The sequence below is a fragment of the Stegastes partitus genome, unplaced genomic scaffold, assembly GCF_000690725.1.
Source record: "Stegastes partitus isolate 25-593 unplaced genomic scaffold, Stegastes_partitus-1.0.2 Scaffold2485, whole genome shotgun sequence".
Taxonomy (NCBI): Eukaryota; Metazoa; Chordata; class Actinopteri; family Pomacentridae; genus Stegastes; species Stegastes partitus.
Genome location: NW_007580216.1, coordinates 58,248 through 73,512, shown reverse-complemented (window position 1 = coordinate 73,512; position 15,265 = coordinate 58,248). Strand labels below are relative to the sequence as shown.

The 15,265-nt window shown below is 43.0% G+C and overlaps 1 protein-coding gene across 1 annotated transcript in view; it reads right to left on the bottom strand.

Moving 5' to 3' along the window:
• Nucleotides 1-3,780: 3,780 nt before the first annotated feature.
• The window catches only part of acbd6 (acyl-CoA binding domain containing 6), a 42,937-nt gene continuing 31,452 nt past the window's right edge, over nt 3,781-15,265 (bottom strand). Inside the window, exons 7-8 of the mRNA XM_008305361.1 lie at nt 7,609-7,639; nt 3,781-4,737 (exon numbers count right to left, since the gene is read on the bottom strand). Of these exons, the coding sequence (XP_008303583.1) occupies nt 4,583-4,737; nt 7,609-7,639 (186 nt within the window). The 3' untranslated portion in view covers nt 3,781-4,582. The remainder of the gene's footprint in view (nt 4,738-7,608; nt 7,640-15,265) is intronic.

Genomic DNA, 15,265 nt, shown 5'->3' with positions numbered 1-15,265 from the left:
TGGACTCCAGTGAATGAATCTGAGATATTAGTGGGAGGTGTTTCAGCGGCAGAGGGAGATTTCTGCTTACTGTTGGGTTCCCAGACACGCTGCTGAGGGTGGATGGTGGTGGTGGTGGTGGTGGTGGAGGGGGGAGCTGCAGCATAAAGAGGAGGAAGAAGGTGTGGAGGGGAGGGTGGGGGGTTGCATTAAGAGCTGGCCAAAGCAACAACATGGTGGCTTTTACTGGAGAGAGAACAGAGCGCAGAGAGATGCTGAGAGGAGGATGGAAAGCACAACGTACACACAAAGGCACATTTAAATCCTACCTGAGTGTTATTTTAGCTCCGTTTCTGTATTATTTATCTGAATATGTCCGTATACATAACACGATCCAGGTCTCTGATTGAGGATCCAGGAGCAGGCGTGTTTTGATTTCTTAACAATTCTTTACCGACTGATTAACCTCAACAGTTGAGGATGAACCCAGTTTGGTTTCTGTCTTTCTGAACTCTTTTGGATTGTACTTTGTCCATCTGATTAGTAGCACCGATTTGCATACCTGAATCCCTTTATCTCCACATTGCACCACGTCTTGTTTTCCTGACTAGCGACGCTGTTAAACACAGTCATGTTCTGGCAGCTGGGGAACCAAAAAAAACAAGTGAAATGTTGGAAAATAACAGTCTCTTTAAAAATACTGTAATATTCTACAGTTAAAATAGATCTTCCAGCCTTAATTTCACATGAGCCCATGTCTACCACATCCATCCATTGTGTCTGTTTATTCTCAGTTGTTGGTAGCAGCAGGTTAATTCCAGATGTTCTTCTCCTTAGCAACGTTATCCAGCTCCTCCTTCTGGGGGGTTCGGAGGTGTTCCCAGGCCAGATGAGATACACAAACCCCTCCAGCAATTTCTGGGTCTACCACAGGGAAACCTCCAAAGAAAACTGCCAAGGAGGCATCCTGATCCGAAGTCGAAGGATCTCAGCTGGCTCCTTTCAAGATGCAAACTCTACTCTGAGCACTTCGTTCGATCTCTAAGGCTGAGCTCAGTCACTGTATGGAGGAAACTTATTCGGTTTGAGACTTCATTCTTTCAGGAACGAACCAGAGCGGATGAGGCCTGATCGACCGGTAGATCAAGAGCTTTGAGCTTCCTTTTCACCACAACAGTCCGGTACGTCTGCACCAATCCATCCATCCACTTTCCTGTAACTTCCCGAGAAACTCCTTTGGGGCAGCAACTCCCTGCCAAGACAGAGCAGGTTTTCCACTCATCGTAAGGTTTGTGGTTCAATCCCTGGCTGCTCCAAGCGTCGAAACCGAACTCAGGGTTGCTCTTGATGGCCGGCGAACACCTTACGTTGAAGCTCTTCCATCACTGAAGCGTGAGTGGGTGAATGAAAAGCACATTGTAAAGCGCTACAGAACCTCGCTAAGGTTAAAGATGCTTTATAAGTGTGGACCATTAACCAGTAACGTTATTTTTGATTTTTTGAGTTGATGTTCTGTTATGTTGGGTTTTGTATCTTCAGAAACCTTTTTAAAACTGCCTGTGAATAAAAAAAACCCCTAAAAGTACAAAAGCAAAGAGCTGGTACTGTAGCTCACTACTGGATAAAAAGGCACTTTATTACTTTTCACCTCCAAAAAAAAAAGTGCATAAACATTCAGAGTGGCTGAACGGCGTTGGGTTTGGGGAGTGTGTGAGTCTGCGGTTTGCAGAAGGAGGGAGCTGCCGTGTCAAAAAGTGAAAAGCTCAGAGGAAAATTGAAGCCCCATAATGGAAGCATAATGGGCTTAGTGTCAGAGTCTTGCAGACGATCCGGGAGGGAAGCACGACCGCCGTCATCCTCTCTTACCTCAAGCCAGCGTAACGTGGGGGTTTAGGAAGCAGCGAGGAGACAACGCCGAGACCCAAACAGGCTTTAGAGATACACCAAGAGCCTAATGGCTGCATGCGGACGGAATTCATAAGAGCGGGATGGTCACTGGTCGTCTCTTTGTGGGATTGTAGTGTCAGACTCGGGTGGAATACTCAAACTCGTGCAGGGTTCCTCCTCGAAATTCATGAGCAGAGATGCACGAAATTTCATTGAGGAACATTCTTTGGCTACGAAAGTGGATGATGGTACTTTTAGGTTAAAAAAACTCTTCTCCTGTGTGATCTGAGCAGGACGGGATGCAGACGTTCTGTGCAGCCATTTTAATTCATCTCATGTATAACGTGCATTGCTTGCATCTCAATTTAGCAGCAGCACTGTACAACAGCTGTCAGGCCAAGAATCGAATTGGAAGTGTGGCCCCCGCGGTGTTGAGTACCGACCCACCGCTGCCACGCATCTGGGAGCGACTGACGTGTTGAGGCGGTTATCTAACGCCGGGTGTCGAGGCGGATTTTCAGTTAAACACATGTGGGGGGGGCGAGGGTTCAGGGGTGTGTTAGAGAGTAAAGGATTAAAGCTTTGTTGTGTACAAAATGTGCACTGGCGTCTTGGTGAGTCTGTAGTTAAGAACAGGGATGCAGATTTAGTGCATTCTCATCTGCTGGAGTGTGTGTGAGCTGAGGCAGACAGAATACGCTGATCAGAGGGGCTCCGAGGGCGAGTAAAGCAGATTTGGACTCGGACCATGTGTTGGTTATTTTTGGAGAACATCCAGATCGCTCCTATGTGACATAACAGTGGAGGCAGAGCTGCATAGAGAGCCGTATGTTGTGTGCATGAAGGTGCACCGGCTAAACAATTCACACACAATGGATGGATAATAAAGCTCCTGCATTTGCATTTACTGGATGCATACGGTAGAGTACGTAAATGCATGTTTGCAAAGAATGCAAGGTATTTATTTGATATTATTTCACTTTCTAGGTTTGTCACATCATATTTTTATTGTTCTTTATGGACTAAAATGTTTGGATGCACCTTTTAATCACTGAATTCAGTTGTTAAAAATCAAGCAGCTAGACGTGAAGTTCCAACTTTGTGGAAACAGTTTTCACACGTGCTCTTGTGGAAATCCTTTCTAGATAAATGGAAGCTAATATAGCTGCAAAAGGAGGAACTGAATCCATATTAATGCCTGTCGGTGTCCAAATACTTTAGTCCTTATAGTGTAATTAGTTAGCAGCTGTTCTCCAGCCACAACTTTGACACTATTCTGTGGAAGCACCAATAAATATCAGTGTTTATTTGAACTTCTTTAAAAATGTTTTTGGAGTATTTTGGTGCTTTTATTTCCATCATGTGTTTGTGATAACTGCACCAGCTTTGCTCTATTGTCATGCATCAAGTGTTCTTTCCTTCTTGGTAACACGAACTCTAGTTTAATCTGATGAAGCTTTTGAGTTGAAGCTCAAAATTACTAAAAGGAATCAGTGAGATGTGAGTTTCGGATTCATAGTGCCAGAGCCACAACATTAAACCCACCAACAGGTGAAGTGAAAACTCTGATCATCTCATTACAATACTTACTTCTTCTGGGAAACCTCAGCATTCGTATGGATGTGATGTTAACACGTACCGCCCACCTACACACGTTTGCAGATGACGTACACCTCTTCATGGCAGCAGGATTCCATCGGCAGCATCTTCACACCACAAAAACTGGTCGTGAACATCTCAAGGAGCACGACAAAGAGCCCAAGGTGTCGATGATGATCGAGCCGGACCTACACAATATTCTGCAGGTGGTTTTAATGTTTTGGCACACCGGTGTAAATAAATACAGTGTGAGTTTGTGTGACTGTAACCTGACTGATGCTACATTTTTAGAACAAAGAATAAAATGTCAGAGGAAACAGATTCACTGAAGACTTTAATGATGATATATGTCAAATGAATAAAGCATTCCTTTGTACGTAACACAACTGAATATGAACAAACTGTCAGAGGGGAGCTGACCCAGACTAAAAGGCCTGGCTGCTTGTCAGACCTGAGCAGTAGGAGTGGGTGATACATATCCGTATAATGCAGAGCGGTAGATATATCATGGTATAATGTATGTTATATGGCATATTGTACTGTGATAATGATGCATATGGTGAATCTTATGCCGTTTACAGAGAAAAGAAGTGGATGGGAATGTCTGTTTTTGGTTCCTCCGGTGAGATAAATACCTGATAAATCCAGATACTTTGATGCACGAGTCCTGTCGTCATAATATTGCCAATAAACAGTCCCGACATTGATTCGCCATATTGCAAGCGAAGGTCTTCCTCGATGAGAGAAGCTACAGCTACCTAAGTACAGCAAAATCTCAGCCAGCTGACCAAAGTCTCACAGCCGTCGTCATATCACCCAACCCCACTGTGCAGATAAATCAACATTACAGGATTTTAGAAGAATAAAAATACATGCGGTGCCCTTAAACTCAAGTGTCTTATCAAATGACTAATGTTTACAACCGCAGCCCAGGAGAGCTAAACCAACAAACTCACCTCAAGAATTCGGAAAGAAAATCAAAAACAAAACTTCTGCAGTCTACAAACTGCCGGGGCTGAACAGAGTCTCTTCGGGGGGATGAAGGAGGGATGAATGGGCGGAGCGGGGATGAGACTAGGAGGCTGGGGAATGACCGGGCGGAGGCGCGTCAGGACCTCTAGCCTTTGGGAGCCGTGTACTGACGCAGGAGGGAGGAGATGGCGCTGGATTCGGTGACCTCCTCGGGGAGAGAACCCTCCATGTCTTTGATGGACGGGTCGGCGCCGGCGTTCAGCAGGAGCTCCACGATGTCGGCGAACTCGCACGCTGATGCTACGAAAAGGAGAAAAAGTTGATAAATAAACACCACACCAAGGGAAGAATTAGGAGACAAAACATTCATGCAAACTTTGCGCAAGGTGTTTGGATCAACCATACAACAATCCATGAGCTGCTTCACCACTTTGGTCCAAACTGAAACATCGACAACTATGTGAAAGAAATGTGTAAAGTTTTGCACAGAAATCCAAGATCCCCAAAGGATGAAACCCACTGAGGTTTGTTAACCCTCTTCTGCAGCTTCTGGATGTTTTTTCTGCTCCTAACATCACTGAGGGATAATTTTTTGCTGCATTTCTATGGAAACAGCACGACCACGACTAGAAGCAGAAAAAACTCAACTAAGCCTTTTGTGCACCACTACAACGTATCTATGGCTGTAGTTCATAAAAGAAGAACAAATGAAGGCTGAATTTCTTTAATTCCTATTTTACAAATACTGGAAATGACCTGGAATCAACATATACAACATTTTTCCAAGTTTTGTTACCCAGACTGGGAAAAAATGGTGACTCTCCATGCTATAGATGTTTTACTACTAGCACTTTTAATTTGTTTCTAAATGGTCTGTCTTTGTTCACACAGCCAAAAAAATCCCAGAATTTTTGTCACATGACCGTTGGTCACAATTGAGTCAGTTGTAGCTTCAGAGTTTCGCAGAGGAGTGAAGAATTTTATGTTTTTTTTTGAAGACTCTGGTTAATGCAAATGGTTCATTTGGGCACATTTTTAACAGGTTTTTAATTTAATTTTTATGCTTATATTTGGTTCCGTTTTCCACTGGAGTGGCACGTCAAAGATGAGAAAATCTGATGATTCTTCCTTTGTGGTGGCGATTCTTAAAGAAAACATGCCTTCTTTTAACCGGTGAAATATCCCAACGCCTGCTCCATGGATTAGCATCATACTGGATGCAGACATTCATGGTTCCCAGATGATGGATCCTAACTTTGTTCATGACGCTCTGACTTTTCCGTCTCAGCAGCTGTTGAAGGGATTGCTATGAGGTTCGTTACAGACATTCATGTGAACTGAAACCACTTTGGTGAGGTCAACATTGTTATTTGTGCACGACTAAACGCTCCCACGAGTCTCAGCTGCACGTGCATTTATTATTAATTATGAAGCAAACCTTGGCAGGGAATGTGCTAAACAATGAGCGTGTTTGAACTGTTTGACTCTTAGCTGAATAAATGTCATATTGGGATAATTCTGCATCCTTGCAGCTGGTTTAAAACTCCCACGCTGTGAACCAGCTTTGTGTAAATTTGCCTCATTCCTGTCTTCTGCATACTGTAGTTTAATACAGTATGTGCAGCGCTGCAGGTAATGAAAAGCCCATCTGCAGGCCCGGCACTGACACCGGCCTGGACCTGAGCTTCTCTCAAACACTTCATTTCTGCCCCATTGGCAATTTGTGCCCCACTAAAAGGGTCTCCTCTCTCTCTCTCTCTCTCTCGGTGTAGGAGGAGGAGGTGGGGGTGGCGGCGGCGGCGGCGGCTTGCACTTCCTTAACCCAGTTAGTGCGTCCCTTCATTCCTGATGCACCTCCTGCCCCTCTGGCACCTCGCCCCCCTACTCTTGTTCTGAGTGCTCTCCTCTGTCGGTGTCAATCGCTCGCTCCTCTTAAAGAGCAGAGTCGCTGCTGCGCCATGTTCGCTGATGTCAGCAGCCGCGGTGATTGACAGCCGGGCCTCTTAACCTCCTGCACAGAGGTGGCTGCTGCTGGGAGTGTGTGTGTGTGTGTGTGTGTGCACGAGATATGACGGTACATCGGAATGCAGCAAGTGTGCATTCAAGTTGTGTCACGGTACGAGGCGTGAAATCGGCCTAACAAAGCCTGCTTTGGTTGTTTTCCTTCCTTCCTCCTCCTCCTCCTCCTGCAGCCAGCCCAGCCTGCAGACCTCCTCCTCTTGTTGCTCTAAACAGTATTTTATTTAGCCGGCGGTGTGCGTGGCGCGTGTCTCGCCTGGGCCTTGAGTTGTAAAAAGTGGCGAGCCCTCAGGGGAGCCGTAGAGGAGGAGAACAATTTATGGTGAGCAGTAAACCCTCAATTAATCACTTGCCAGCCACTGTGGCCCTGTGCAAAGAGAGGTGGGAATGAATTTTCATTCTCTGCTATTTGTCTCTTGGAGTTCATCGCTTATGTTTATTAGTCATCTTTTTATGCCTCATCCTCGGGGCTTCCTCATGTGTGTGTGTGTTTGTGTGCAGATCTCTGGTCGGGTAATGCAACGTTCGCCCCCCCCACACACACACATACACACACACACTCACACACACACTCACACACACCGCCGCCACCAAAGCTGGGGGACAGATGGTGAAGCCGAACACACAAGCAGAGGCTCAGAGGACATGAGAACCGCCCCTCAGGGACATGTGTGTTGGGGCACGAGAGGGTCAGGGGAGTCTAAGGACCGCTGCTGATTTCCTCTGGGAGGTCTGGCGATTATTGCACGCGCACATCCAGCGCACACGCACATACCAGAGGGCGCGCGAGCCTCGGCGGCGCGGGGCAGAGAGGAAATGACAGAAACTTGGTGGAAAACAACTGCGGGAAAATAAAGATGAGGGATGGAGGCGAGAGAGTGGGAGGACGAGGAGGGGAAAGATGATGAATTCCAGGCGAGCGCCGGGCAAAGAGCAGGATCGTACAGTAAACAAGCCGCTGTATATAAAGAGAGTGCGCACGCAGACGACATAATGATGTCGGCGCACGATAAATATGAAGAGTTTTGTTTTCCCAAAATGAGACACCCGCCTTTTTGAAAAATAGACGCAAGAAAAGAAAATAAATAGCGTTGTTTAAGGAGTGTATGCAACATTTTGGACTGAGGAGATTAATACGAGAGGCCTTCTTACCATAATGTAGCGCCGTCTGTCCTTCATTATCCTGTAAAAGGCAAAAACAAGTGTTTACTTCAACGGACCTGTGACTGAGGAAGAATTAAATCCTCCAGTGAGTGCAAACACAAAAGAATAATATCAGGAATAATACCAACATTCTGCTGTGAGAGACGCTGTAAATTACTCCGCTCAAACTTCCCAAGAGGAGAAACTTGCACCTGCCAGAATACCAATTAACTTGTTCTCGCTGGATAAAGGGTGGCATGTTTTCATTGTACCGAAGGGGGATTATAAGAAGATGAGATATTGATTTGAGGAACACGTGACCCGCAAATTAAACCTTTTACCTTGCAGGTGACTTCCAGCTCTGGCCGACCTGAAACAACGAGCTACTGAGTCTCTTTGTTTCAGTGCAAGTCAACAGATGGTGCCACATGTTGGTGCAAGCAGGCGACCACAAATAACTAAACTTAGCAAGAGAGAGCAGATTACACTGTTGCACTGTGATCTCTACATGCACTGTTCGCTGTATATTTAAAATTTCTACCTCAGTGCATATCAACAGATGAGTGTGTTTGAATAAGTTGCATCCAGATACAAACAAACTTGTATGTTGGCTAAATTGATTCTATTATTACTGGACACCGACTGCATTTAAACGGCAGCAATGTTGGCATTTCTGGTGGTTTGTTACACCTTTGTAGTTCTTTTGACCAAGTGGAAGATGCCGTAGTTGACCTCCCGACCATAGATATGTATAATAAAGGCTAGATGTCTTAAGGCGGCGTTTCGAACGGGATCACCGGCGGCCATCTTGATTCGGGACAGCTCTCAGGCGGAACCTGTGGTACGTGAAGGAAGGCGAGCAATCTGCCCAAACGTAAATACTCTGATCTCGCTGAAATCGCTAGCAGCATAGATACATGAGTAAACTGTTGTGAAGTCATTGTCTTTACTTGACTTGTTGATCGCCATGTGTGGAAACAGACACAAGACGACTGGAGTCAAACTGACACGAGTGAAGAAGAAGAAGAAGAAGAAGAAGAAGAAGAAGCAGAGAAGAGCATCAGAGTGCTACTGGTGGAAAAGTTAGTCTACAGCAATACATGAGGTAAACAACAAATAAAATAATTTGTTTTTAGAGGCTCTGGTTGAATTCATTAAACTATTTTATTCCCCTTTTATGATACGATGTGGGAGATCTGTTCATAGAGTTTCAAAGGGAGGAGCTCACATGCACTGAAGCGTAGTCGGACCAACAACCAGAACCGAGAAGCTCAGATTACAACAAACACACCAAAGACACCAACACTCCACTACATCGCTGCACAAATGATGGTTGTTTGCTGCTATATTTTTGCTCAAAATCTCACATACAGCGTCTTTAAAAAGTCTCAGACGCGTCTTTAAAAAGTCTCAGACGTGTCTTCATACAAAGCCCCGCACTTCTTAACAAATGATACTCAAGCAGCAGTAAATAGTTAATTTGCTGGAGACTACGACTCTGGGAATAACTGATTCTGTCTCCTTTCTGGTGGAGTCATGCTGCATTTTCTTTGTCAGGTTGTTTTGCTGATTCCAAGCCGGCTAGCGACGACTCTCTGGCTGTATCCCTCTTCATTAAAGATGGCTGTTGTCTTGTTATCTCGTCTTTTAAACATCGTTGTGTGATAATTTAGTTCAGATTATCTATTTTACATGAACAGTTTATGCACAAAGTGATGATGTTTGGCCATCTGGTGTGAATTTCTTTTACAATTTCAGGATGTCATGTTTTAAAAATCAGATTTTCTGCACGTATTTAATTAGAAATACCTCGAAATTTATGTAATTATCGAACCACTGTGATCAAATCTAAACTAAATTATCAACGTCCAAGGCCTGCTGTGTCGACTCTGTATAGAAAACAGCAGGTCCAGAGTTCTGTTACGGTAGAATATGGCACTAAAGTGCAACAGCGATGTGGTTTTAATATATTTTTGTGCTGCAGAGGAAGAAGCTAGATCAGTATTTGAATACACAGACAACACTTGGTTTCGTTGTCTAAAATGTTTCCAGCTCTTTCCTTTAAATGATTTAACCGCGGAGGCTGTGTGACCCCGACGCCAAAGCTCAGGGACGACGGAGACAAGACAAAGTGTCAGAGGTGAGCAGAAAACCAGAGGTGGTTCTGAATGTATGTGAGTGAGTGTCGGTGGGTGTGTGTCCTCTGAACGGTAAAAATGATGCTGGGGGTCAACGGGTCAGCGGTGCAGATATAACTCTTGTATGAGGCGTTGGACTGAGGAAAGGGGCAGCAGGGAGACGTGCTCACATGCAGGTATAATAAGACACAATATATGACAGGCATCATCAACAGGAGATTCAGTTCTTAATCACCGCTCCGTCCTGCCTTTGCGCCTCATAATGATGATAAATGGTCAAACTGTTGCCTCGGGCCCGAGAGCAAGAGCAGCCAAGAACAATGGTTTGAAACGCTCGCAGACGGATTAAAAGCCAGGAGTGACATTTCCTTCTGTCCCGTAAAATGTCACAGCGCTGGAGATACTTCCAAATTACTGGAACTGTTATGGGGAAATTATTCATTAGTCCTCCCACCTTTGGCCCTCCAACAGCAGATCCTCATGTGCAGCTTTCTGCTTTGGTTACTGGTTGGTTCCTCATCTCTGCTCCTTCATTACTTTACTCACCACACTTTCTTCTTTCCTCTTTTCACTTCTCTAACTTCTCGTCTTCAGGCCGTTTTGCTCGACCATCTTTGATTCACTTGAAACTTTTTTATGACTAACTATGAATATTTTAGATGGTACGTGAAATTTTATACTGAAATATGAAGGATTCATTGAGATAATTAAAAACAAAACTGTCCGTCGACCCACTTTAAGCATGTATTTTTCTTTTTTTCAGATTAAAATTTGAGGAAAGGTTTGACAATATCTCTTCATCTTTGTGGTACAACTTGTCCTAACTGCTCAATCAGTTATGAAAATTTGACGAAAACAACTTTTTTTTTCATTTTTGTGACCAAGTATTTCATATTATAAAGTATTCTATATGTTTTGTTTGTATAATTGTGACCTGCAGCTACATGTGGTTCAGAAAACATCACTTCTGCATCACCATTTATTTTGTTAACGTGCCTTAAAGATGGAACTTTTCACGGCGGCTTCACTTTTGTTCTCATATTTCAACTCATCCATAACAATAGACTGTTTGATCAATTTGTCCAATATTTCAGATTCTGAATTAATGATATGATGAGAAATAACAGTGAAAATCTCAGGCTTTTATCTTTAATAGTTTCAGAGATATCGTTGCTCAAACAGGCTTTAATGAGCGAAAAACATGCTAAAGAGGGTCAATAGGCAATTTACTTTTTTTCTTTTCCCCGCAAAGAATTTGACATGTCAGGCTAAAATTTCCCAAATATCTTTATAGTCATATTTATATAGTTAATACTGGAGATTCTGAATCCATGACATGAGAAATAATAGCAGAGACTTTAAGCTTTTATCGCCAATAGTGGAGTTCAATGTGCAAAAAAATGTGCAAAAAATAGAAAAAGCATCTCTGAAAGTGTTTGATACATCTAGCTAAACATTCACGAATGCCTTTTTAAAAATGCATATTTAAATATTCAATATTGCAAATTAGAAATCAAAGACATGATGAGAAATAACTGAAAATCTTCTATCTTTAGTAGTTCTTGACTTTAATATGCAAAAAAAATGTGTTTAAAGTGGGGCGACGGGCAATTTTTAAAATAAATTTATAAGAATTTGATCCATCAAGTTAAAATTTCACAAATATCCATATGTGTGGCATTAAAGCTGTAAACAAATCAGTCAAATCAGAGATGATGGAGCAGAAATTCCTGTAAAAACCTGACGACTGGAGGCTGGACGACCCTCCCACATGCACCTCTGCTCCCCATCAGTCTCCTCCTCAGTCTTAATCCCCTTCCTCTCCAATCCCTCATTTCCTTTCCCTTGTCTTTGCTGTCTGCCTCCCCGGCTGGGCCCGGTGCAGAGTGATCCTATTGTTGTGTTTTTCTCTGTCTCTCAGGGGCAGCACTTCGGGGACCTGCTGATTGGATTAGAGCTTTCTATTCCCTCCGGGTGGATCACGGAGCACAGATGCAAATCGCCGGCAGCGTGGAAAGCGTGCCGTGGTTAACCCAAGACAACAATGCTGTCTGTCTGCGAGTCGACTCACAACCCGTGATGTACTGCGAACGCCGAGTCTGTCCCTCACAATGATGTCGAGTCTGCAGAACGGCGGGCCCAAGTGTAGTAAAAACTGTCAAACGCGGATATATCCGACTGCCTGGAGGGTGAAATTTTATCATCCAGGCATTTTCTGTAAATATAAAAAGCGGATGCTGCATTATATTTATTAAATGAAAGAAAAAAAACCTCCTAAACTCGACTAATTTTCTCTGTGTGTTATTGCACAGCACACGGAGAGACAAAGGCCGGCCTGGTGGTGGTGGAGGGGGGCAGTGACAGATGTTTACAGCCGAGGCCAAGCCAAAGACCTTGATGCACATAAATACATACAGTTATAATTAAAGTGTGAGGGGTTTAAGCCCTAATCTGACCAAAGCGCTAATCTGCAGTTCGTTGTTCAACAAACACACATGCACACAAAGGCAAGAACACGTCACTGACAATGCACAAGCCTCACATTTACAGCACAACTCAGTAGTTTTAGTAGGAATAGCTGCTCAATCAGTTATGAAAATTAACTCAAAATTGCTTGATTTAAATTTTATAACCAAAGATTTCATATTAAAAGTATTTTAGATGTTTAGTTTTGTGTTATTTAGTCATGTAACTACACATGCTTTAAAAAAAAATCTTAATTTGTGCTCAAAGATGTGACTTTTCATGACAGCTTCAATTTTTTTTTTTTCATATTTCAGCTCACCTGCAATCAGAGGCTATTTGAGCTACTTGTCCAAAATTTTAGTTTCTGAATCAACAACTTGATGAGAAATAACAGAAAATTTCCGGCTTTTATCTTTAGACGTTCCAGAGATGTTGTTTAAACAGCCCAAAAGTTTGTTTTTTTTTCTTTTTTTTTTAAAAAGGGAGGATCAAGGGGCAAATTTAAAAAACTGAAAATGATCTTGGGGAGCTAAAATTTCACAAATATCTCAAAACATCTTCATATTTAAAATCCAATATTTTACATTTTGAATCTGACGAGAAAAACTATGAAAATTTCAGGCTTTTGTCTTAAATAATTCCTGAGATGTTGTTCAAACATAACAACAAATTTCAGAGAACGTAAAAACGTAACCGCAAAAAACGCACCAGAAGTTGATCGACGTGGAATTTTCAATAAATAAATAAAATGTCAGAAAGTATTTGAAATATTAAGATAAAATTTCAGGAATATCTTTAAAAATATTTCATATCTTATGAGATGGAGTAAATGTCCAACATCCATCTTTCCCATTGATCTATTTGTCCAACGCTGCAGTTTCTGAATCAATGTCATGATCAGAGATAACAGTAGAAACTTCAGGATGATATTTTGAGTTCAATGTGTGAATAAACGAGCTGGAAAGCGCGTTCATGGGCAATTTAGATCATATTTTCATCGCAGAAAGCATTTAAAGTATGAAGCACGAGTTTCACAAATATCTACATAAATATTTATATTTTATGCTAAAAAAATTCAGACAAATCAGAGAAAGCTGAGCAGAAATTCTTCAAAAATGTGATGATCTGAGATGGAATAACTGTTCAACATCTACCGTTCTCACTGTTCTCCATCAGTCTCAGAGATTATTTGATCTATTTGTCCAATATTGCAGTTTCTGAATCAATGTCATGATTAGACATAATAGTAGAAATGTCAGGTTAACATTTTGTGCACAAACAAAAGTGCTGGAACGGCAATTTAGAAAGTATTTTCATCATAGTAAGCATTTAAAATATCAAGCAAAAAAATTCACAAATATCTGTATGAATATTTATATTTGATGCTATAAAAATTTCAGACAAATCAGAGACAGCTGAGCAGAAACTCTTCTAAAGATGTGAGGATCAGAGATGGAACTGCTCCACATCCATCTCTCTCACTGTTCTCCATCAGTCTACTTGATTTACTTCCAGTTTCTGAATGAATGTCATGATGAGAAATAACTGAGGAAAATTCAGTGTATTGAGACTGTAAGAGACAGAACAGAGTTCCTGTATGTTAGAGAGGAACCACAGATGCTGCTGGTGCACGTGTGCAGCCTACATGCCTCCTGCATGTTCATGTGAGGGGTCAGCGGCCTGTCCTCTCAGCGTTCCCTAATGCCCCTGGATCCAGGACGGAGGCTTGATGGAATCACAGGAAATTGGATTGTCTTCCATTTGCTTTGGAAGCAGCCTGGAAGAGACACTCCCTCTTCCCCTCCACCACCACCTCCACCACCACCACCACCACCCCACAATACCTGCAGTTAGCCTCCCCCCCCTCCACTCTCCGGTGCACCCCTGTTCCCATCCCATTACGGAGGCATGTCGCACCAAACCTCTGCTTTTACATGTCATCCAAAGTTTCCCCTTGCGGTGCAGAAATGCTGGGCTGGATGTCAGCAGAGTGCTCAATAAAGCAGCTGCTTGCACAATAGCAGCAGCAGCAGCAGAGATCCAGCAGCGGCGCGTCGCATCGGCCTAATGGGGTGCAGCAATATGCTTAGGAGCCGCATGGATAGGGACGGATCTATCAGTACGATTGCAGTTTTGCTGAATTTAAGCCTCGCCGATCTATCATTTCTACCCCACAGAATGATGTGAAGCAAGATGGATGGAGGAGAAAGTGAGCGAATTACGGGCATATGGAGAGATCTGCCTTAACAAATCAAAAATGATAACGCTGTAACTAGTCCGAAACTGGTCGAGAGAAGGAAAAAACTAAGACCAGATGAGTTCGCGGAAACATTTCTATGCACTCTGGAGGCAGAGGCATCTTAAAAATATGAACATCAGATCAGTCCAGACAACTCAAACAACAAAAACCTGCATCTCTATCTGCAGAATAAACACACACACCAGCGACAGTCCAAGATGTTCATTTTTTGGAAAGTGGCTTAACTTGTTTTCTCCAAGGACGAGATATACTGCAAACATCCAGCCGGCGCTAAACTTCGCAGCAGGATTACGTGGAGGGATCAAGAGCGTATCAGAAACTTAACTCAGTCGGGGACAGAACTGGGACACGGAGGTCCCTCGAGTGAATCTGCTTGAAACCGGGATTCGCTCTGTCTGTTTGTTTGTGTCCGAGCCAGAGAGGAGATTGTGGTTCGAGGTTAAAGGTCCGACAAATCCACCATCAGCTGTGAAGACGTATTACAAACACAGCTCTTCATTCAAGGAGGAAAACGTCCGTCTGCTTGTTCTTTCTAATCCGTATGAATAGAAATGACGCCTCCTCATCAGTGACAACAAGCTAATGCCATTATTTTAAGATGGACAAAATATTATTGGCATACAATGAAATCAGCGTCACAAAATTAAAACACTTCTCAAAATGTGGCGTGTGGAGGAATTTACGATCATTACTGCAGGCGTTTTGAGAAATTAATGTAATTACTGTTCACAAACATGAGCGTAGCCAAGACGACTGGACGGTTTCACATTTTGGTGTCAATGCAGCTTCAAGTTTGTAACGT